We start from the raw sequence: 24,541 nt of genomic DNA, 5'->3' as shown, positions 1-24,541 counted from the left end.
ACCCCCCCCCAGTCCCCCAGGTCCCCTCCCACTGTGGGAGCTTTTCTGTCCTCTCAATAAATCCTGTTTTCTAAAAAAAAAAATCCTGAACTTCAGAAGGGTCCTTCATGGTTAACCCTTCATTCTACTGATGGGACATGGGTATCAGGGGGAGAGGGTATTATACAAAGGTCCACGGCGCATGGGTGGCAGGTCAGACACCAAAGCACCTTGGCCTCATGCATGGATCTCAGATTTTGCCTTCTTGGCATCCACAACACGATGCCTCTCAGCCCGGTCCCCTGGCTTGATTGGCAGCTCTTTAAGGGTGAAGACCATGCTTCTTTTCCCTTTGTGTTTGTTTCATTTTTCTCTGAAGAGATAGCTCAGTGCCTGTAAAAATGCGATGTTTGATGTGTATTTTTTAATATTGTTTCATTTAAACTTAATAGCTGAAGATAACTAATGGGGTTATCACCATATTTGAGCAGAGATATTATGGCTAAAACTACTTTTGAGGCATGTTTTCTTTGCTCAAGTATCATTGGAAAGGCGTCACTTCATCTCCCAGGACCACTGCTTCCCCACTGGCACAACAAGGATAAGAGCATCCTTTCGTCTATTTATTTATTTAATTTTTTTTGAGTTGGAGTCTCACTCTGTCGCCCAGACTGGAGTGCCGTGGCCGCTCCCGGCCACTGCAACCTCGACCTGCTGGGCTCCGGCGATCCTTCCGCCTCAGCCTTCCAAGTAGCTGGAACTACAACCACGCTACCACACCCGGCTAATCTTTTGGATTTTTACTGTAGAGATGAGGTCTCACCAAGTTGCCCAAGTATGTCTCGAACCTGCGGGCTCAGGCAATCCACTCATCTCAGCCTCCCAAGGCATGGGATTACAGGCTGAGCCACCGAGCCCAGTCTTTTCGTCTATTTCATGGAGTTGGAGTTATGGAATCCTGTGCCCCTGGACTTTGGGAGACAGGCTGCCTGGGGCCCATCTTCATAGCTCCAGTGCCCAGCACTCAGCTGGCAGAGTGCATGATCCTCCCAATGGCTGCAATGCTTGTGTTGTTTCACAGCCGTTTGCATAAATGCATAATCATGCCCACAGAAGGTTCCTCCTTTAGGGGTTCAGCAGTGTCTTACGCATTGTATGGAGGGTTCCCCACTGCATCGGTGATAATGGGTATTGGACGAATGTTTGTTGAATGAATGACTCAATGAACGAAGGATAACAGCGGTTTGTAAATTGTGAACACTATGTGAGGACAAACAAGTATTACTTGCCATCCGGCAGTCCAAGCAACTGTTTTCTGCTCTTGAGCTCAGTTATTTTCCCTGAATTTCTGGAAAACTATTATACATAGTGTTTTTAGAATGCAAAGAAAATATGAACTGTTTCACTTTCTCAGGTACCGAGTGAAAAGAATTCACATCCCCCAGGTCTGCTTGTTACTGCTTGGTTCGTCGTCTGTTGGCTCCTTTGATACGTACGCGCAGAGAAGGAATGTGAGAGTCCCTGATATTGTATGAACAGGAGCACACAGGCGTCTGCCAGAGGCTGCCAATCTTACAAAATCCACCACACCAGTGATCTTAGTGGGCAGTTGCCTTAAGCGTGGCTGGACACACACCAACAGAAAGGAGATTGGCAGGCCCTCAAGGGTCAGAGCAGCCAAAGATGATGACTTGTCAAGAAGTCCCCAGGGTAGAGTGGCCCTTGCTTCACCCATAAATGGTTTCATTTTTAATTCTTCTGGGTTTTCCGCTTCAAGATCCAGATGCTACTTTCACCGGAAAAGAGGCCAATGGTGGCATCGGGGCCTTTGGCGTGGAGACAAAATAATTGAATGAAAGAATACCTGTTGCATACTAGTGTAAATCTTTCTCCCAAGTATTTTTGCCTTTCTTAATCTATGAAGCCAAGGGTAACAGGTTTATGAAAATAGTTTATTCTCTGTTTTTCATACTGGAAATGATTTCGTAAGTCTATCCTGAAAAACACTCATATTTATCCATGAACTGTGTAAATTTAGGATTCATCTTTCCTTGAAATTTTTCAGCCATATCAGTGACAGCGTCCTTGACAGGGAGCTCCTTTCTTCCAAAGGAGGAAAGAAAGTCATCATGGGAATTTACCGATACTGTTCTTGGATCTGAGAGTTGAGAAACATTCGAAATGATGAGTGGGGAAATTGATGGTATGAAGATGGTTTCTTGGCCAGGAACCCAGGAATATTCTAGTCCTGGCCCAGAAATCGGCCATCTCTTCCCAAGAGAAGCCAGACGCTACCCTGCCAGGTGAGCGGAGGGGCCAAGTCTCCTTGGTGGACTTGAAATCTCACTGCAGAAGAATCTTGTGTGTTTGATTGGACAAGAGACATAAGTAGATCCAACATTTCTCCAAGCCCAAACTAGAATCTTAGCTCTTGCCCCTGCAGGCCTGCTGAGTGAAAGAAAAAGGCCCCAGCAGGTGCCATCCGGCAGAATTGCCCTTTAGCGCACAGTGCCTAGTCACCCTGGCACTCTGACCACACCCTCTGCAGAGCACTTATGGGAAGAGGTTTCCCATCCTCTTACCACAGCCACAGGGAAGAGACTTCCAACTATTTGGCCAGCCATTGTCCCGCCCGTCCTAGAAGTCTCTCTGGCAGGTGAGAACCCACCGCTGCTTGTTTCTCCCCAGAGCCCAGGGGGCTCCTTACCTCCAGAAAGAATGTGTTTCGTTTGGGGGTAGCTCTACTGCCTAGAAATTTTTCCCCTTACTCAACCGAAAGCTACCTCTCATAGCAGGAAAAAAAAAATACATCTTAGAGGAATATCACAGGTTCTAGCCCTGCTCTGCTAAGTGCCCCATCTGGGATTGTAAGTAAGACTTTTGAACAGACCGAGCATTCAGAGTCCTTTCGTGTTAGCAACCACAAAAATAATAATTATTAAATCTACCCAACAGGATCGCTTTGAGGATTGAATGATTCTGATGATGTAAATTACCCAGCCCGGTAACGGATGAGGTCGGCACTTGGTAAATGTCAGTTTGCTCCCCTTGCCCCAGGACTCCTAACCTCAGGGGGCCTGCTGTGTGTGTCCCTCCCGAGCTAGCACCCTTCAGATGCTAGAGACGGGCACTGAGAGCAGAGGGTGGACCACACCTGGTTGCTGACCGTTGATGAGTAAGGCCTATGGGCTGTGTGAGCCAAAAGGGGTTCCCATGCACACCCTGTGCTTCCTGGTGATGTGATCTGGCCCAAGTCACTTAACTCGTCTGAGTCCTAATGTCCTCCTTTGTAAGAGGTGGCTTATGAAGCCCGCTTTGAGGTCACTGCGGTACGGAGTGAGGAAATATGGCCAGGGCACAGGCGGTGTCTGGCACACAGGAAGCATGCTGCTTACTAGGTAAAAACACATGTGGCAAGGGTTCTACAGGACAGATTCATGAAGGCAGAGGTCTTCTGACTTGGGTGTGGAGGAGCGAGGACGATTTCAGACAGGGGAGACATTGAAACTGGGTCAGGTATGAATGGCTGGGGCAATCATGTGTGCACAGATAACGAAGGCAGCGCAAAGGCTGGCTCAGCAAACATTTTGGCCCGACCACCTGTCAGGAGGATGGTCACAGGACCATCTACAAAGGACCTCAAGGCCAGCTCAAGGCACTGGGCTTTACCTGTAGGCAGTGTGATGCCATACACGGTGTTTAAGCTGGAAAAGGACAACGCAGTGGTTATGTGATATGTGGAATCACGTTTGTCTCGGTCCATATCCTGACTATGCCACGGCCTTTGAATGATCTGCAGTGAGCCTGTTTCTTGTCTATAAAATGGGGGGATGTAGTACAGGCCCCTTGCACAGGGTTTCTCAGTCTCAGCACTGTGGGCATCCGAGGCCAGATCATTCTTTGTGGTGGGGACTGTCCTGTGCCTTGTAAGACGTTCAACAGCAACCCTGGCCTTGACCTCCCCAGGTGCCTGCAGAAATCTTTACCAGCTATGACAGCCAAAAAAAGTCTCCAAACATTGCCCAACATCCCCTGGCGGACAAATTGCCCTGAGTTGAGAACCACGGCCGCAGAGTAGTCAAGAGAACCAGGTGAAATCCTGTATGTGAGATTGTCCGCACACTGCATGGCACAGAGAGGCTCTCAATACGGACGAGGAGTGGGATCTTGGAAGCCCACTCTATGGGGTCATGACCCTTACCTTTACCTTTACCTTTGACCCTAGTCAGCACTTCTCCTTGGGGATGGGTAGGCAGAGAGGGTTGAGGGTGCAGAGAGGCCCATAAGTAGGGAGGGTGTTTGGAGCGCCCCCTGGAGGCTGGAGTGCCAAACTGAGAACAGCGGGGTCTACACCAGGTAGGTGGGCTCAACCTGAGAAAGAGGATCGCACAGGGTTGCATTCACCTAGCAAAGGGAGGGGGGGCAGTCCTTGGACTGAATCCGGACTTCCTGTCCCTCGTGAAAGCAGACAGAGCACTGTGCCAGGAGTCAGAAGCCTGGGAGACAGTGGAGTCTGTGACCTCCATTCAAAGGAGAGGGAAGGAGTGTCTTGAATTGTTCAGTGGTTTCAGGCTGTGTTTCACAGACTGTAGAACCCTGAAGAGATGCTTTGATGGTTCCAGAAGAGGAAAAAATGTTTCTCCAAGCTTTGGAGTTTTAAATTGCCTGAGGAACTGTTCTTCACTTTTATCCATTTCTGTTTTTGGGATTTTGAGTAAAAAGATTTTAGGGGGAAAAATTGACTAGATGGTCTCCAAGGCCCAGCTAAACTTTAACAGTTAAAACAATATGTATCGGGTAATCCTTTTCCTTTGTCATCTTCTTTTTTTTTGGTAGATTGTCATATTTTTGTAAACTGAGTTTCCTGGAATAGAGACACACCTGTACCCCATAATGAGTCTACCCCATGCCCTGCTGCTAAAATCACTTTTACCAGCAGTACAGGTAATCACTTTACCTCATAAATACCACCTGGTTTTCTGAGTCAACACATCCTAAAGCCAGTGAGTGAGGACTTAGCGTCAGTGGGACTCTTTACCCCCAGCCAAAGAAATATTGATCTTACTATTTGCCAATAACCTTGTAAAAGACCCTGGATTTCTTTACAGCCACCAAACAAATGAAAGCTCAGCCTGGAGTCTGATGCTCTGGCGCTAACTTTGGTCATAATGTTCCAAACTTATTTCTAAAGGTCTTTCCAGCATTGACCTCATGGTGTATTATAGTTACCATTATTGCCATCATTGTTATTGCAGTGGGTCTGGTTCCCTCTAGAAGTGGAGACAATGACAGGGATTAGAGAGAGATGGCAGCTTCTTTGGAGGTCCAGTGGAAAAATAGAAGTGGTGAGCATCTTGAAGCCACCAAGAAGGAAATAGAGGACGAAATGTAGATGATAAGAGCAATCTTTACGTTTGGTTCTGACTAATTCTGCAGTCAGGTGCTTGGATTCTTAAGCTCTGGTGATATCACAGAAAGAGCAGGGAATGAGAATCTGGGATGCTGGGAAAGTCTAGCCTCAGTCTCCTGGGCTTTAAAATGCCTCCTCTTCCAGGGCCTTTGCACCTCCAGCAGCTGAGATTCCAGAGTGGGGTGGATTAGGGGTGGGTGGAATCGTTTATTGAAAGGCAAAAAGATAGGGAGAAGCAATCCTGATTAGTCCAGAATGTGAGCTCTCAGCCCCCAGCCCATGTCCAGCAGAAAGCCCGAGCTCGGATTTTCCTGCCACCCACACTGGAGATGATCAAGAATTCTCCTCCCCCCTATGCACCTGGTGTCCCCATCGGTTTCCTCCCCAGCACTCATTCCACCCCCACAACATTTTACTGCCCATCACCCTTCAAGATAGCAAGCTTAGAGTGGTAGGGACCACCCGTCAAGATGGCAAGCTTACAGTGGTAGGAACCTGTCCTGCTCATGCCAGGGCCCTGTCCACAGTGGGCACCAGCTTATCGCAGGAGCAAAATGGAAGTCAGGCACCACAATCAGAACTCTGCCTGTGGACCGTGAGGGTTGTTGACCATTACCTGCGGCCGCCATAACAAAGTCCACAAACGGAGAGGCTTAAACAAAATAATTGCATCCTTCACAGTCCTGAAGGCCAGAAGTCTGAGATGGAGGTGTCAGCTGGATGGGTTCCCTGCAGCTGGGAGGGAAGGACATGTTCGGGCCTCCCACCTCAGCTTGCGGATGGCTGTCTTCTCCCTGTTTCTTCACATTGTCTTTCCTCAAAGTGTGTGTCTCTCCATGCCTTAATTTTCTCCTCTTTATAAGCTTCCTGCCAACTTTTTTTTTTGAGTTGGAGTCTCACTCTGTCGCCCAGGCTGGAGTGTACTGGCACACTCGTGGCCACCCCAAGGTCAACCTGCTGGGTTCAGGCAATCCTTCTGCCTCAGCCTTCCAAGTAGCCAGAACTACAGGTACATGCTACCATGCCCCGCTAATTTTTTGCTTTATTGTAGAGGTGAGGTCTCGCCAAGTTGTCCAGGCAGTTCTCAAACCAGTGAGCTGAGGCAATCCCCTCACCCCGGCCTCCCAAATGACAGGCCTGAACTACTGCGCCCAGCCAGTTTTCCCCTTTTATAAGGATACCAGTCATATTGAATTAGGGTCCACTCCAGCGACCTCATGTTGATTTGATTAAGTCTGTAAAGACCCCAGCTCCAAATAAGCTCACCTTCTGAGGTCCTAGGGATTAAGGATTTCAACATATGGATTTAGGGGGGCACAGCTCCACCTCCAGCAGTAGCGGTCAGAGGCAAGCCTGGGAGAGTCACGCTGCCTGGCCTTCAACCTCAGTGCCCAGCTCTGGAATGTGATGCCATGAGATCCTGGCATGGTGTCTGACTCACAGTCAGTTTCAATCAGCACCTGTGGATGGACTGATTCATGCATTGTTGCTGTGCTCTGGGACCCTGCTTGATGGCAGACACTGCTCGAGTCCCAAGAACACAGAGACAAGTGTGATAAAATCTCTCCTCCCCCTGCAAGGAGTCTCCAGCCTCCTGGAGGAGCAGGAGGGCAGTCATTTTACTGCTGCATATTAATGACCAGACACTCAAGTTCCCATGGATTAATCATGCATTCCTTCCCCGGATTTCTCCAGGATCATCTTGGTCGTTGCACCACAGGCGCCAGGGAAATTATTGCTTTTCTTGTCCCAAGACATTTGGCAGTGATGCAAGCCCGCAAACCTCTGGGACCACAAAGCCAGATGGAGGGGAGGGGGGCTCCGAGAGACCTGATCCTCCACAGGGGAGCAGGGTGGGGGGTGGACTGATCTTCTTACAACCTCCCTCCCGCCCCCGCCCGGGGTGCCATCAAGAAAGGCCTTCTGAACTTTGAGAGGTACTTTTGAAGCAAGAAAGAGCCCTGGTAAGGGAGGAAGCACCATTAGGAGGGTTCATGCGCTACCAAGCTTGAAGATGGGCCCGAACGGAGCTTGCATATCGTCGCTGTGGGGAGGGTATGGTAGGAGAAGGAGCCCAGAGTCCTCTCATTCTTCAGCTCAACCACCCCAGATCCTGGCCATCTTGGCCCCACCCACTCCACCCGCTGGGTCAGCCAGGACAGGAAGGGCTAGCCGAGGCCTGCCAGCAGGTGGGCTGCAACTGGAGGTGTCCCTGAGTATCCGGCGATGGCAAGATTCCTCCCTCTCAGCCTGTGACCAGAGCAGGGACTCTGGGACTAGGCTGCTGGGAGTGAATCTTGCCTCTGTCACTTAGGGGCTGTGTGACCTTGGCTAGTCCCCTAACCTCCCGTGGCCGTGACACCCACCTGCTGAGTCCTGCACTGTTCCCCAGGCCCGGTTACTATTGGCACATGAGTCCTGGCCACCTACTCCGCTGGGAAGGAGGACCACTTGCTGTTGACGAAAGGGGAAGGATACGCTGTCCCTCACTGTCACACAACCTTAACTGTTTGTGCTAGGATGTCCCCTCTGAGGGGACATTGTTCATCTAGCAAAGCACTCTGATGTCTCCTCTCAGGGGATGTAAAGAGATTGCTGGTGATTATACAGGACAAACTTACACCAGCACAGATTTTTCAAAAACATATGTGTCCTTGGAGTTTTCCATTCAAATGGCACAAAAATGCAACTAAAGAGATGGAATATATACTGGGGTATACATTTTTAAACATCAGCCGGTGTTACGGTGCCAACACTTCTTTGTAACAGAAGGCAGCCTAAAGAGCATTTGTGCAAGAAAGGCGGCTGTGGGTGTGCCCTTTGTTTCCTATGACATCACTCGAAAGGACAGGTAAGAAAGTCACGGTAGCCTCACAAGAAAGAGACTTTCAAAGCTGAAGGCAGATTGTACTGAAGTATCAAGTGCACAGGTTGAATAGCTCTCTCTGCACTTAGTCGGAAAAGTAAAATTGGAAAAGTAATATTCTCTGGATGAATTTCATTTGGTGATTTCATAATTTACAATTAGAGTTTCCTACCCATTTATTTAGTTTGCAGAACAATGGCAAGATGAAAAGACAAAAATGAGAGCTCTGATATGAGTGCCAGCAAAGATGAGTTAGCTTTAGACATTTATACAGATAAATTAGAAAAAAATGAAGAAGAAAAATGGAAGAAAACGATAGTCACAATAGTGCTGTCCCATCAAGAAGAAAAGAGGCAGATGTCATAGAAAGTGACAGCAATGAGAACGTTAGAGACCCGCCCGGGCAACTTGGCAAGACCTCATCTCTCCAATAAATCAAAAACTAGCCGGGCGTGGTAGCGCGCGCCTGTAGTTCCGGCAACTCGGAAAGCGGAGGCGGAAGGATCGCCGGAGCCCAGCGGGTCGAGGCTGCGGTGGCCGGGAGCGGCCACTGCCCTCCAGTCTGGGCGACAGAGGGAGACTCCCACTCAAAAAAAAAAAAAACGTTAGTAGTTTCAAAGAAGTAGAAAACAATGACAATGTATCATCATGTGAAGAATGGGAAGGTGATACCAAACAAGACGATCCTCCAGCAAAAAAAATGCTTGTACAGCCTCAAACAACAGGACCACAAATAGCGAATCATGAAAGAGAATCGACTGACTATTTTTCTCAGTATTTTACAAATGAATTAGTGGAGAGTGAAATAAAAGAAGCAAATATTTATGCAGATGACAACATAAGGAAAAAGCAGCTATCACACAAATCAATTTGGTATAAGCAGCATGACATTGACCGACAGGAATTTTTAGCTTTTATCACAGTTATCCTAAATATGGGAATAATTCCAGTACCAGATTTGCGGAGTACTGGTCAACTGCTTTCGGGAGTAAAATACTCTTCTTTTTGGAAGCATTCAGTAGAGACAAGTTTATGCAAGTCTTGTGGAGGCTTCATTTGAAGACACCTGCGTCGAGTGATGGGATGACCAGAACTTGTGTTCAAAAGTCCGATAATTATTTGGAATACATTGATTTGAAATTTTTGCAATATTTCATACCAGATCAGGCAATTTGTGTTGACAAGTCCGTGGCTCAATTTGAAGGATGAATAGCATTTGTAACACAGTCCAAATAAGCCTACCAAATGGGGTATATGCATTTACGCAGTAGCTGATTCAAAAGCAGGTCATCTTTTTTCAATACTTCCCTACTGTGACGGTATAACATCTGAAGACATCATTCGACCTGATCTTCCGGGAAGCACCAGAATTCCATGACATTTACATAAAAAGTTGTTGGAAAAAGTTCCCAGTGCAGCAGAAGAGCTACTAAGAATGAACTGCCACCTTACTGGTACAATCAAAGTCAGTCCAAAGGGAATACCAGCACAAACAAAAAGCCCGAGTTTCTAACAAGAAAAAAGTTGCGTATAGGAAAAAGAATCTTACACTTCTTAAGCAGAAGGGCAAAAGGATCCTTACACTTCTCAGCACTTGGAATCATGCAGGAATGAAATCTACCACAAGGACATTGCATGGTGGAAATGTTATATCAGTCAAGAAGCCTGAAATGATTCCAAATGATATCGCAAATATGAGTGGTGGGGATCGTGTTGTCACTCCACTGCTTCTACCTATTGTTTTTTGGTGAAGATCTTTAAAATGGTAGGGGAAATTATTCTTCTGGGAACCAAAAATATGCATTAACTCCTATATACTGTCCTGAGCTTCCAAAAACGAAAGAAAGAAAGAAAAACCTGTGTCCCGTTTGAAATTTGTCAAGCTGAGAAAGTGGCTTTGTCAGTTGAGAAGTGGTTTTCAGGAATCACGAGTGTGTTCTTCCACATCATCTTTGAATAACAGACTGAACAATAAATCACATATTATTAATGTGGGAGGAAGAAAATGAGAGTACATTGTCTACTTAAATAGAAAAACACCAGGTGGAAGACGTCACACAAATTTCTGTCGCACAACAGGTATCAATGGACCTGCAATGCATGTTGGGTACTTTTTCACACGTTACCACGCACAAGATACAACATTTTGATTTGTCATAAATAAGTTCCCCGATGTCCAGAATTCCATCATAAGCCAAATATCATTGCAATAAAAGAATTGGTTCCAACGCTGCACTATTTAATAGGAAGTGCTTCGTTTTTTGCTATTTCGTAAAAAAAAAGAGTGTGGTTGAGTTGCTGGTAGGTGATCTGTGAGCTGTCTCTGCATGCAAGGGGTGAATGCATGCGGAGATGTCTTCCCGTGGCGCCCTCTCTGATCCTGCCTGCTGTCCTTGGGTTGCAGAGGCCGTACGAAATCCACTCGGCCACGCCCATCGACGAGACCCTCAACATGTTCAAGGTGGAGCGTGTCCACTACTCCTCCTCGTGGTGCAAGGGAATGGTGGCCCTGCTGAAGAAGGTAAGGGGCAGCACCAGCCTGCCCGGCCAGGGAGCTGCAGCCGTCCAGGGAAGAGACAGGCAGGCCAGCAAATGGAGGAATGAGATTGCAAATGGTGTCACAGGGGTGGAGAGGAGAGTCAGCCGAGCTCTAACGCCGTGGAATAAGTCCTATCGTGGAGGGGCCTGGGAGGAACGTGACACTCAGCAAGCCTGGGACCGTGGAGTCTGGGACAGGCTCTTGTCACTCCCCTGCAAGCTCCTAGTAAACAGAAGTGCCTAATGCATATAGTTTTTTTAAAGTCTTTGCTACACATAGTGTTTTAGCTGAGCTTCAAGAAACTGGGCATCTCCTGGCTTTTTTGCAGAACGGTCACCATTAGCAGTGGTTCTCAAAGTGTGGGCCAAGGACCAAGGGCATCGGCATCATGTGGGGGCCTTAGAAATGCACGTTCCGGGGCTTCACCCCAGACCTCCTGCCTCAGATGCCCTCGGGTGGAGCTCGGCTGTCTGTGTCTCGACGAGCTCCCCAGGTGGTTCCGGCACACGTTCCGGTCCGTCACAGGAGGAGACCTTGGTGCTCTGCTTTTGAGATGCCCTGTGTTTGAGGCTCCCTTCTTGAGGCTCTCTGCCATGCAGAGGGCTCGGTCTCACATATGGTCGTCACCTGGTCGCTTTTAAAAGAATGGTGACCAACAGCAGCCAACCCTGTTGAGGGCCTCGTGTTCTGGGCCATGGGGTGGCTCTGCTTCCTTTAACCTTGGCAAGCCCAATGGGCACAGTTGTGTCATTATCCTGATATTAGAAAAGAGAAAGCTGGGGCTTAGGGAAGTGAAATTGTTCCACCGATGCCGTAGGGCTGTCCAAAGGCGGAAGTAGGATTTGAATCCAAGCCCTTCGAATTCCAGGTCCCAGCTCTTAATCCTTGCATGGCTGTAGCAACTTGTTGAAGTAGTAATTAGTTAAATGGCTTTAGAGGAAACTCACCACTGGTTCTTATCAATCGATGGCTCTTAACCCTGGTGGCTCAGTAGAATCATCTGGAAGCCTAAATATGGCCCAGGCTGGTAGCTCCCAGCCCACCCGACGAGTCAGAATGTGACCCCGAGATCTGGGCAGCTGCGTGTTTTTAGAACAGCTGCCCTAGACAGTGCACTCCCAAGTGGCATTGAAATTGTGTCTGTTTAAACCAGCACTCATCACCTGGGTGCAGCCCTGAAAGAGTGGCCCTTGATCAGCAGGTGTGATTCCCAGTGAGCTGTCCCTCACGGAGTGTGACTCCAGCCCGCTCAACGGGTACGTCGGGCAATTTCGGCAGCGGCAGGTGGGACAGAAATGGCAGGGGGGCTCTGACGTCCAGTGCCCCCTGTGGGCAGCCGGTGTGGCACCCCTCCTTGGTGTGTGCCAGGTCCTTGCCAGTCCCGTCTGGGTCTCATCCTAACCACAGGCTGGAAGTGGAGGAGTCACCAGTATTCTTCCTGCTTTCAGATGAGGCAACAGCACAGAGCCTTCAGCAGCTCGACCGAGGCCCCACGGCTACTAAGTGTCAGTCGCAGGGCCAGGGCCTCTGTGCTTTCATTTTTAGCCCCTGTGTTCTTTGCATCGAATAAACCACAGTGTTTTGAAAAGCTGGAAGCCCCGTTTGGGTGCCAGGTAATTTCTGGCTCCTTAGTCAGGTAATGGGAAGAGAAGCTGAAAACTGCCCCCTTGGCTCCAAATGAGCCCACTCCATTAGATCATGGAGGTCACCTCGTAGCTGTCCAGGGATAAGTTGTATTACATGGGGGTACCTCCTATCACCAAGTTGGAAGGCAAGGCAGCTAATTCCTTCCATGTGCGATTGGAAGCCTCTGCAGATAGCAAGGAGAGGCAGCCTGTCATAGGCTCCCGTCCCAGATAGGAACATGGGGGATGGAAATCCAGTCGCCGCCCCCACATGACCCTGTAGGATGGCCTTGCAGAAGCAGCCTGGCCCTTCAGTCCCTGCCTGGCTACGAAGAGAGGAGTGAATGAAGATGGTGCTTCCAACACACAACGTGGCTTCAAAGGGGCCTGAAAAGCAGAGGCCCCTTCGTTTTTTCCCGAGACCCCTTGGTTCAGAGTCCTCCCTGACCTCGAGGGCATGGCTAATCCAAGGAAGCATGTCTGCTCTCTGATCGCAGCTCCTGACCAAGGACCCTGACAGCCGCCTGTCCAGCCTCTGTGGCCTGCAGAGCGTGCCCTACTTGGCTGACGTGAATTGGGACGCTGTGTTTGCGAAGGAGCTGATGCCCGGCTTCGTGCCCAATGTGAGTGGAGGTCCCGCCCCAAGTCGTGCCACCCCTCTGCATGCAGTATGGCCCTGGCAACTGGCTAGAGAACCCTCTGCTGGCCAGAGCCACTTGGGCACCAAAGGCCAGGCTCGTGGCTGGCTGGGATCCGGGGGGACTCGGGCCTGATTTCTAAGGTCCCAGCCGCACAGCTTCTCTCCTGGGGTGGGTCCTTTGGAAGTGTCAAGCCTCCCCTCTGTCACCGAGTCACCCTGGCCGTGTGCACGGTCCAGGCGTGGGAAGAGCAGACCCATCTGTCCCCCTACCTTCTCGGAGCTGACTGTCAAGGAGAGGAAGATAGCCAGTGAACCACCTGGCCAGGGTGGTCAGCGCTTGGAGAACAAACTCGGAAGAGGGGTGGGAAGGGGAGAAGGGAGGACGAGCCTCTTTTAGGAAGAGCGGGGAGAGATCTGACTGAAGTCAGATCAAGGTGTGCACAGATGGGCACGGAATTCTCCAGGCGGAAGAGCCACCAAGGTCACCCACCTTGAGGCAGCCTAGATATCAAAGGACAGCTTTGTAGTGGAGCTGGAATAAACCAGAGGAAAATAATAGGAAATAGATTTTCATAAGGGAACACATGCCACACCAGAGAGGCTCCCAGAGGCCATGAGAAAGGGCTTCGGTTTTGTCCCCTGAAAACTGGTTAAGACAGGGAAGTAAAAGTGTTGGATTTACATTTTAAAGAGAGTCTCTGGCTGGAGGTAGAGAGTAAGCTCTAGGGAGACAGGAACAGGGAGTCGACCAGGAAGCCAGACAGGCGGCGGCTCCTGAGTCCTCCAGGAGAGAGATGCTGGGAGTCTGGACCTGCCTGGGAGCCTCCTGGGGGCCCTCCTGTCCTGCTTCCTCCTCCGGGAGGGGTTGCCGAGGGCACCTGAGGCACGATGACCCATGGGACAGGAATCTGCACAACATTCTAGCTAGGCCATCCCCACCCTCGTGCGCCTGGAGAGGGCACCCCACCAGCCCAGGCGTCTCCCGGCATCGGCCTGCCTGGTCGTGGTGGCGTGAGCAGAAAAGGGGCCACAAAGCTGGTCTTTGCTGCGACCGAGCCCAACCCCGTATCGTCTGAATGGGTGGAAGCTCAGGCACGGAATGTGAGAGAGACCTGGGACCTCTCAGCTGGTGCTGGGGAGCCCACCGTCCCCCTGGGTGGTTTATTGGGCCGTATTGTTTCAAAGACATCGTGGCTTCTTTTAGCACAGACTTCATGTTTCCCCACATTGGTTTTTCCCAGAGTCCAAGGCTTCCACTTCCCTTTTCCCAAATAGCAGTTGCAATACACTTGCACGGCTGTGAGTTTCAGCCCTCAGGGTTCTTGACGCTGCCTTCCAAAAGCCCAGCCGGGGGGACGCTCGTGTCTCCATGTCTTCTCCCACCGGGCACCCTCACATCCCCACCTGGTTAGCCGGCACACACGGTCCTGGAGGCTGGCCCTGCCGGCCCCTCGGCCTCTTGTCTCCTTCCTTCCCTCCCAGGCCGGGCTCCAGATGGGCTGCCAGATGGCAGGCCACTCAGTGTGGTGCCCCTGTCTCCCAGGCCTGGGCACAGGCGGCCCCGTGGCCTGGACTTCTCCACTTGCCCAGACCTGCCTGACCTTGGAGGCACGTGCATACTCACCATCACGCACATGTGCACTCACACACACATGCAGTCTCATCCCACACACAGATGCACACACACAAACACACGTGCACACTCAGCCCCTACACAGACACACTCATACAAGCACACTCCCACACAGACGTGCCCTCATGTACATACGCACAGACACTCACGCACACTCAAACACACATGCCCACTCACTTCCACACGAACACACTCTTACACAGACACACACCGACACAAACACTTGCATACTCCCTCACACACACACATGCACACGCGTCCCCCCCACAGACACACACACGCACGCTTCCTCCCACACACACACTCCCAAGCAGGGAGCCCAGGCCTCGGCCACACCACGCACCCGCGATGCTTCCCTCTGGCTGGGCTGCTTCCTTGCTCATCCCTGAGCTCAGGCTGCTTCCTCTTCCGGGCATCCCCTCCTCTCCTGGTTCACCTGGCAGCCTCCTGCCCCCTTCAAGACTCAGCAGAAAACAGCGACCAGCCCAGGTGAGGAGCTCAGCCAGTAGATGAAAGGCGAGCCCAAGCATGGCCTCCTCGGGGGCATTCCCAGCCAGTGCCTCCCCCTCCTCGCATGGGACAGGCCTAACCTTCCCTGGGCCCCTCACCCAGGTGCCTCGGGCCACGTTGGCAGTGGTAACGCTCCCTCACAGGCCCTCTGCCATCCCCCCGAGAGCTTCGGAGGGCAGGGGCTATGGAGATGGCTGATTCTGCCCGAGACAGACCCCAGAACCATGGGGGCGCTGGAAGGCCTCCCCGTGTGCTCGTCACCTGAGTGTGAATGAGTGAAGGGTGATGGCCAACAGGACTGAGCGTGTTCTGTGTCCCAGGCATTGTTCTGAGAACGTTTCGCGCATTATCTCACGTGAGCGTCACAGCAGTCCTGGAAGCTGGATCCTGTGAGTGGAATTCCCCACGAGGTTAAGCCGCTCGCCCCAGATGACCCAGTGAGCAACTGATGGAGCTCGACCTCAGGCATCTGGACCCAGAGGCTGTATCGGCCTGGACGGGTGGATGGATGGGTGGATGGATGGAGGGCAGATAAACCAGAAAAGCCTTGAGCCTGAGATTCAGCATTCCTGTTGGCAGAGCCTGCCTTGGTATGAATGAATCTGGCAGATAAACGAGCCAGATGAGAGAGTCTTGGGCCTGAGCGTCAACCTTCCCTCTTATAGAGAAAGCCTGAGTCTGGATGGAAGCATGGATGGGTGGAGAGATAGATGGCAGATGGAAAGGGCCAGGAGAGACTCGTACCTGCAACGTGACCTTCTTCCTGGGCGTGCCTGAATTAACGGGTGGCCGATAAAACAGGCCAGAGGAGAGTCTTGGGCCTGAGACTCAACCTCCTTAATCAGGGCAGCTTGGATGAATGAATGAATGGATGAATGGTAGGCAAGACAGGACTTGGGGGAGGGCGAGTGCTGGAGGACAGGTGTGTGAAGTAAGGGAAAGGGATCATAGCTCAAGTTCCAGAAGTTAGTGATAAGGGGATGGAGGATCCCAACACCAGGCAGGGCGGGGAAGCGGCCAGCACCGGCAGGGCATCCAGGGAGGGCTCACACCAGGACCGAACAGAAGGGTGGGGCCCTGCCTCAAGGACTGAGAAAGCAAGGGGCAGAGGACATAGGCCTCCACTCCATCAGCCCACAAATGAAACAGAGACAACAAAGGTAACGTTTATTGGGCACCTACTGCATGGCAGGGGCTGGGCTAAGAGCTTTTCCTGCGTTTTCTCATATCAGCCTCACACACTTGGATGACACCCTCGTGTTACAGTTATGGAAACTGAGGCCCACTTAGTGACTTGCTGGTGGGGGGAGAAGCCAGGAGTGCCCCCGGTTCTGTCTGCAAAGCCCTTGCCTTCTTCTTGTCCCCAAGCCGTGATAAGGGCACCAGCGGATACCAAGAGGGTCAGGCAGCCACCAAGGCAAGTTCAAGCACAGGTAGCAAGCCCCTCTTTTGTAAGCTGGGTCAAGGTCGGGAATCCTCTGAGGTGTGGGGTCTGAAAAGCAGCAGAGGGAACAGGAAGCTGTGGAAGGCCTGCCCCGGGTCAGGTAGCCACTGTTCTGGAAGCTTTGCAAACACGATCTCAGTCAATCCCTGGGCAGTCTGAGACTGCTGCGTTTCACGCTGGAGAGGAAACTGAGGCAGAGAGAGATTACGTGTCTTCCTCAGACTCACACAGGTAAAAAGAGGAGATGCAGTCCTCAGTGGCAAAGCTGGTGGACCTTAAGGCTGTGTCCAGCCTCTCTCCTTCTTGGCCACATCACCGCAGACCCCAGTCCTAACCAGGCCCAGTGACAGCCACGCAGGGAGAACTTGCTTCGTGCCTGGTCCTACGTGAAGCACTTTATGGATATCATATTATTAATTCCTGATCAGGGAGGTATGGTTATTTAAACTTTAAGGTCATGAACTGAGTCCCAAGGAGGTCACGAAACTTACCCAGGGTCATCAAGTAGCAGAACTAGAATGTGTTCCCTGCACCACTTCAGAGCTGCTGATGTCACAACCGCCAGGCCGCACTGCCTGCAGAGACTGGAATTGGGCCATCATCAGGTCCAGGGCTCAGGGCTGAAAACGGTCACCAGGGTTCTGGGGTCCACGGCCTGGAAATCATGGAGGCAAAATTCCTCCTGACAGAGGTGGGTGGAACCCCTGGCCGAGAGCAGGGCCAGGCCTGAGGGTCAACTGGCCCCAGTCACAGGGGAAAAAGGGTAGGAAGGTGGGCAGATTTTGACCAGAAATGGTATTCTTCGATTATTGGGAATGATATTTATTCAAAAGATCATCATGACATGAGAATGCATATGTGACAAAATAATATGTTTAAAAAATCAGATTGGAAGGCAACTCAACTTCATACTTAAAAAAAAAAAAAAAAAAAAAGGCCAGGCTCGGTGGCTCAGCCTGTCATCTCAGCACTTTGGGAGACCGAGGCAAATAGATTGCCTGAGCCCGCAGGTTCGAGACCAGCCCAGGCAACTTGGCGAGACCTCGTCTCTACAATAAATAAAAATTTAGCCGAGCATAGTACCACTCACCTGTTGCTCCAGCTACTTGGAAGACTGAGGTGGAAGGATTGCCTGAGCCCAGTAGGTCAATGCTGGGGCAGTCATGAGTGTGCCACTGCATTCCAGCCTGGGTTATAGAGTGAGACTCCAACTCAAGAAAAAAAAAAAAACTGATAGGAGCCTAAGGAAGATACATGGGTCACCCCAGGGGCATCATGTGTATGGATGAATAAAGTATGCAGTTAGAATGTGTCACTTTTTATCATCATTAGAAATAAAAAGGTCACCAATGCATCCCATAGTGGTAGCTAATTGTTATTTGTGGAATGAGTAAATGGGTGAACGAATGAAAAGAAAATTCAGTGACAGGTGGAACACAGACAAACCGTGTGTTCTTTTCTACTCTCCTTTAGAAAGGGAGGTTGAATTGTGATCCCACATTTGAACTTGAAGAAATGATTCTAGAATCCAAGCCACTTCACAAAAAGAAGAAGAGGCTGGCCAAGAACAGGTCCAGAGATGGCACCAAGGACAGCTGCCCTCTGGTGAGCACTCTCGGAAGCTGTCCCCAGGGAGAGGAATCCTGAACATGGAGGAAGATGATCAAGCCAGGCTATGTTTTCGCCCCAGGGGGCCATTCCATGTCCCCCTCCCAATCCCCTTCTTTGACAGTCCAGGAAACGCCACCCGCATACATGTGGCCACTCACAGCACAAAACCGTGAAAGGGTAACTCAGGTGGAGTCATTCACACTCTGGCCATTCTTGTGAGCACTATTCCCAGGGCAGGGAGCTCGTGCAGCTCTAAGTAAGAGGGGAAGAAACATCTGCACCGTACAGAGTAGCCCTGGCACGCCCTTGAGAAAGGTTTTGCACTGGGGAGGCCCATGGAGCTGCACTGTGTCCTTCATGGGTCCTGGACACTTTGCCTTCGTGGGCTTCTGTGTTCGTTTCCTGGGGCCTCCCTAAGAAAGTATCACAAACAGGGAGGCTTCAGACATCCAAAATGACCAGGCATGCTGGTTCATGCCTGTAATCCCAGCACTTGGGGAGGCCGAGGCGAGAGGATTGCCTGAACTCAGGAGTTCAAGACCAGCCTAGGCAACAGAGCGAGGCCGCATCACTACAAAAAGTAGAAATAAAATAATTAGCCAGGCATGATGGCGTGCCTGTTGTCCCAGCCTCCTGCGAGACCGAGGCAGAAGGTTCTCCTGAGCCCAGGAGGTCGTCACTGTGGTGAGCTATGATAGTGCCACTGCCTTCCAGCCTGGGCAACAGAGTGAGACCCTGACTCAAAACAAAGCAAAACAAAAAATGTACTCTGACTCGGTTCTGGAGGCTGGGAGTCTGAAATCAAGGTTTCAACAGAGCCGTGCTGTCTCTGCAGGCTGAATGGGAGGGGCTCTTCCTGGCTTGCCTGGCTTCAGTGGGGTGGCACCCTTGGGGTTCCTTGGCTTGCAGCTGTGGCACCCCAGTGCAGTGCAGTGCAGACGGACACACAATCCTCCCTGCGTGTCCGTCTGCCTTCACATGGCTGTCATAGAAGGATACCAGCCACCAGATTCTTGCCCGGCCCTAGTCCACTACGGCCTCATTTTAACTTGGTTGTATCCGCAAAGGTCTTATTTCCAAATAAGGTCATTTACTGGGAGGTCAAGACTCAAGATATATTTGGAGGGTGGGTCACAATTCAACCCACAACATGCCCTTCCTGTGCAAACATATTTCAAAAGTTCAGCACCTGGTGTGGTGGTGGTGAATTTCTTCTCCCCCATGCCCTTAAGCAGGCCCAATGAGCATTCAAACGGTCAGGAAGCCAAGTTCGTGATTATCAATCCACATTCCATTCTAGCACGGCCCTTGAGATGGATTTAATGGCTTAAAACATCGAAAAACCTCTTCACCAGATTCCCCTTAGACACAGCCTCCCATGCAGTCAAGGTCTGCCCCAGACTCTTAGCACGCCCTCTTTCGGTGTCCGAGGTTCCCGTCTAGATCAATCTGCCACCTTCCATTGGCCCCTGGGCGATGCTGTGTCATTTAGTTGCCTCTCTGTGCTCTTTGACAGAATGGACACCTGCAGCAGTGTTTGGAGACGGTCCGGAAGGAATTCATCATATTCAACAGAGAGAAGTAAGTCCGCCATGCTGTGCCCTCCGGGCAGAGCCCACCCAAACGATCCAAGGTTTCCCTGGCAGAATCACGGTCCCTGGCCCCTGAATGATGAAGCCAGCCCTGACAATAGATGGGAAGGTGGTACTGGGGTGAGAACGCGGGGCCCTGGAGGGGACAAAACTCCTGGGTTTGGAATTAGACAGAGCTGCGTTCGAATCTGCTTCTGTCACATGGCCTGAGCAAGGTGCTGACTCTACCTTTCTGGGCCTCGGGGTGCTCCCATAAAAACGGGGAGACCACAGAAGCCCCAAGCTGGCACACAGGAATGCAGGCATGGAGAGGCAGGCTCCCCGGTGGTCAAGAGCAGGACCCCTGGAGAGAAGTCTCCTGGGGCCACCGTCCATGTCTACCATTTCCAGGGTGGCCTGAGGCAAGGACTTAACCTGCCTGAGCCGCCTTGTCAGTGTGGGCAAAACGGAAAGGCTCCCTTCCCGTGCAGAGTTGAAAGAGTAACACGAGGCTGTTGGCAGAGTGCTGCGGTGGTTGGTCATTGTCTTCAGCAAGTGAAAATGATGACTATTATTGTTATTTCCAGGTGAGGTGGGTATGCAGGAACCTCAGCGGCCTAGGGCAGAAAACAAGACAACAGGAACCCAGGAGGGGCTAGCTCGGGTGTGCCGTGGCCACGGGACTGGCCTCACAGGGATTGGTCGGCAGAGGAGGCAGCCACTCAGGCTTGGTCCAGCCGAGGTTACTATCTAGGGGCTCTTATCACTTTGGAAGGCTAAGGCAGGAGCTCACTTGAAGCGGAGTTCAAGGCCCACCTGAGCAACATAGTGAAACCCAGTCTGTACAGAAAATTTAAAAATTAGCTGGGCATAGTGGCGTATCCCTGTAGTCCCAAGCTACTACTTGTGCGGCTGAGAATGGATGAACATTTGAGCCCAAGAGTTAGAGCCTGCAGTGAGCCATGAACATGCTACTACACTCCAGCCTGAGGCAACAGAGAGAGACACCCATATATACGGAGTGCCAGATACACACACACACACACACACACACACACACACACACACACACACACACACACACACCTTTTGAGAATTGTTATCTTTGTATGGCTGTTTGAAGTTGAATTGAATTACAGTAGCAATGTGTCATATGGCGTACACTCAACCTTGCTTCCACCATTTTCTTTGACTGTCCTGCCTGTCACCCGATGACGCTAGCATTCATTTGACTAATACCATCTTTTGAGCAAACGTCATACTTAAAATGTATATACATGTTCTTGGCACTCCCTGTATGTAGATACATGGGTCTACCCAACTGTGGCTAATTTGTCAGGGCAGAGGCTTGGGCAGGAGCAGCAGATCAGCGTCATTTGACCCACGCAGAGCCAGGATTTGGGCCCGCAGACACAAAACAGAGATGCTTCTTGCCGGTCTGGCGGGTCAGGTGGGTGAAAATCAGACTGCCCCTGACGTAGTCAAAATGTTCAGCCATTTTGGCTTCCGGCAGAGGACAGCAGCACAGGGGATACGTGCTGGGATCAAGGGCAGCCCACCTGACCCACCTGACTCAGCCCAAGTGGTCAGAAAAGCTTAAGGAGGCGCCACGCCCAATCAAGACCTAACAGATATGGAGGAGGAGGCATGTCATTCCCTGAGTGGGAAGAACGCACGGAGATGGGACATGGTGTGGCGGATATAGGGCCCTGCAACCCATGCTTGGGGCACCTGCTTCCTCGTGTCAGCAGTCGGGTGAGTGGGGACCACGCCTGCCCCCCTGGCAGTTCTGTCTCCTTCAGTCTCTGCAGACCCAACCATTGACCTGACACAGACTGTGCCTGCCCGCTGTTGAAGGATGCAGGCCTCTTCTGCACAGCAGGGGCTGCCAAGGTGAATCCCAGGGGTATGCCGTGGTCCCAGGAGTCCATGTCAGATCACCTGGGGGGGGGTCCTGTTTGCATTTAGAGCTGCTGCACCTGAGACGTGTTGAACTGTGTCCCCCAAAAATATATGTTGAAGTCCTCAACATATTTACATTCTGGTACCTCAGAACGTGACCTTATTTCAAAGGGGGTTGTTCAGATGTGACAAGTTCAGAAGAGGCCATACTGGAGTAGGATGGGCTCCTAATCCAACATGGGGTCCTAACAGAAGACACGCAGGCACAGGGAGAAGGCAACAGGAAGACAGGCAGAGATCGGAGTGTTGCAGCTGCAGACCAAGGAACACCAAGGCCTGCCGGCCGTCCGGGAGCTGAAGAGAGGCCAAGACAGTGTGTCCTTCAGAGCCCTCAGAAGGAACCAGCCCTGCCCACACCTTGATTTGAGACTGCAGCCTCTAGAACTATGACAGAATACCTTTCTGTTGTGCAAAGTCACCCAGCTGGTGGCACTTTGAGATGGCTGCCCTGGGAAACGAATGCAGCTCCCAGACTCATATCTGAAAGAATGGGCCTGGGAGCTGCATTCTAACATGACCTTCAAGTCATTCTGATGCTTAATAGTTTGAGAACTTCTGGGACAGTGGTGAGCCCAAATGGTGCATCCTCCAGCGGGCTTTGAGCTGAGGTACAAGGATCTTCTGTCTGCAACGACAAACCCTTCCAGTTCTGTCTCTCTTACCCCGGGAGGATTCAGCTGCAACTCCAGCCCCCGCTGGCTGAGGATGCTCCTGGGGCCTTCCCTTCCCTGCACAGGTGACTGCCTCTTACCTGGGCCAAGTATGCGTCCCCAGCTAGAAAAAGCTCCTGGGCAGAGAGAAGTTTCTGGCAACTCCCACCGTGATGAAGAGGCCATCATCTGTATGAAGCAGCAAATGAGACCTGAGAGGAGGTGGGCAGGGCATCCACTGGGCCAGCCTCGCAGGACAATTTCATTCAGTCCTTTGACAACTAAGACATAAGCCCGGACTGAGCCTCACCCAGAAGTGAGTCCTCAGGACCCATGTCCTTCGCATACCCACAGCCTGTAGGGGGGATGGTCACCAAACAGTGCTGTGTGTGCCAGGAAGCAGACACTCGTGGACCACTGGGGAGACAGGAGGAGGTGCCCTGGGTCTAACCTCTCCGGACCCTTGTTTCTAAACAGAGAACAAAATTCAAATTAGCACTGCCTAATTTTCTGGAAATGCAGCTTATTATTGGCTAACGGTCTCAGCTGGCAAAGGCCACAGAACCAGGTGGAGCTTCTGCTTCTGGAACTGGTCGGGGCTTTGAAGGCCTTGGCAGCTGAGGCTTCCATGGAGCTCGTCCTCCTATTTTTGGCCAAAGCTCTGAGCAAGGATGATTTTTCCAAGACGTCTTTTCAAAAGCACTTGACAACATTTGTAGAATAAGAAGGTCCAGGTGAGAAAGGAGTTTAAGAAGCTGCATTTTCTATCCTTGTCATCTCTTGATGAAACAAGAACAGATTTAAAATCACATTAAACCTACCTTAAAGCCCTTGAAAATATTCATTTAAAAATCTGATATTGCATGAGCTTTAAGATATGCAGGAAGGGTTCCTTTGTCCAAGTGGATGGCTCTGAGGTTTCTCTCCAGTGCATATGGATGGCATGCAGTGGTTGGCATGGCCTAGGTGATCATGAGAGCTCACGTTTACTGGGCACCCACTCCATGTCCTTGAGTCTGGATAGCCATCCTGTGAGCTAGTTCCTTTTACTCCCCTGTTCCACAGGCCGGGAAGTGCAGGCCCAGAGAAGGCTGAGGCTAAGAGGTAGCAAAGCAGGTATTCCCTGGAGGTGGTCTGGTTCCAGAGCCAAGGACTGGCCACGCAAATTGCATGTTGGACAAGGAGCGGCCACTCTCCCTGTAGACACCATCTGTTGGTGAACCCAGACATTTCAGGGTACGATCATACAAATTGACACGAACTCAGTGCCTCTTCCTTACCCGTCCTCAGACCGCATGACAGCAGCAAACCACAGACACACTCAGCTGGGATGGAGGATGCCCAGACTAAAGCCACAGTGAGATAAACAATCAAAAGCCTCTTTAAAGTTTGCAGACTTCATCTGCCCAGGCAGGCGGCCTGCTGGAGGACTCTGGCCTTAGAGGACCCCAGCAGTATGATAGAGATCTTCCAGTCCCCTGGGAGCTGGAGCCAATGAGGGGCATGGTTCCTCTCAAGTCTGGGGACTCGATGGTCCGGCGTCAGGTCCTGGTCTTGCTGCTCACTGCACTTTGACCCTGGTGGGTGCTGCAGCCTCTTTGAGCCTCAGGCTTCTCACCTGTGCCCTCAACGGTCTAGATATCAATGACTCCTTGACTTTACCACTGTGCCATTTGCAAAGTGCTTTAACACCTCCTTATCTTTTCAACAGCCACCAGTAAGAAAAGGAAGGCTTATTCCTTGTGTGTCACAGATTATTGAAATACATTAATCTGTAAAACGGGGACAAAGCCTTGACACTCACTCAGTCCCTTCCCCCAAACTCCACTGCTGGGAAGTGGCATCTTTCAGAAATCTGGGCCTCCCGAAATCAAGGCCAGCACATTTAGGTCTGTCCGATCTCTGAATTAAGCGTTGTGGTCCAAACCTTGATTCTATAGGTGAGGATAAACGGAAAAGGCAATGAACAGCCAAGGCAGCCTTCTGTGTGCTGAGCCATGGGGGAGCCCCTGTGGCCGTTTTCTCAGTCCATTCCCTTCAAGATTCTTTTTTTTTTCTGAGTTGGAGTCGCACTCCGTCACCCAGGCTGGAGCGCAGCAGC

At 51.1% G+C, this 24,541-nt stretch overlaps 1 protein-coding gene across 1 annotated transcript in view; it reads left to right on the top strand.

The window, feature by feature from the left end:
• The window catches only part of LOC103250043 (serine/threonine-protein kinase 32B-like), a 95,459-nt gene that overhangs the window by 54,293 nt on the left and 16,625 nt on the right, over positions 1-24,541 (top strand). Inside the window, exons 5-9 of the mRNA XM_021707825.1 lie at positions 10,660-10,776; positions 12,917-13,042; positions 18,120-18,251; positions 19,774-19,838; positions 23,160-23,168. Coding sequence (XP_021563500.1) covers positions 10,660-10,776; positions 12,917-13,042; positions 18,120-18,251; positions 19,774-19,838; positions 23,160-23,168 — 449 coding nt within the window. The remainder of the gene's footprint in view (positions 1-10,659; positions 10,777-12,916; positions 13,043-18,119; positions 18,252-19,773; positions 19,839-23,159; positions 23,169-24,541) is intronic.

The sequence above is a fragment of the Carlito syrichta genome, unplaced genomic scaffold, assembly GCF_000164805.1.
Source record: "Carlito syrichta isolate Samal-C Ts95f unplaced genomic scaffold, Tarsius_syrichta-2.0.1 Scaffold126449, whole genome shotgun sequence".
In the NCBI taxonomy this organism is placed as follows: Eukaryota; Metazoa; Chordata; class Mammalia; order Primates; family Tarsiidae; genus Carlito; species Carlito syrichta.
Note: the sequence above shows the minus strand (reverse complement) of the source record. Positions and strands in the feature narration are given on the sequence as shown.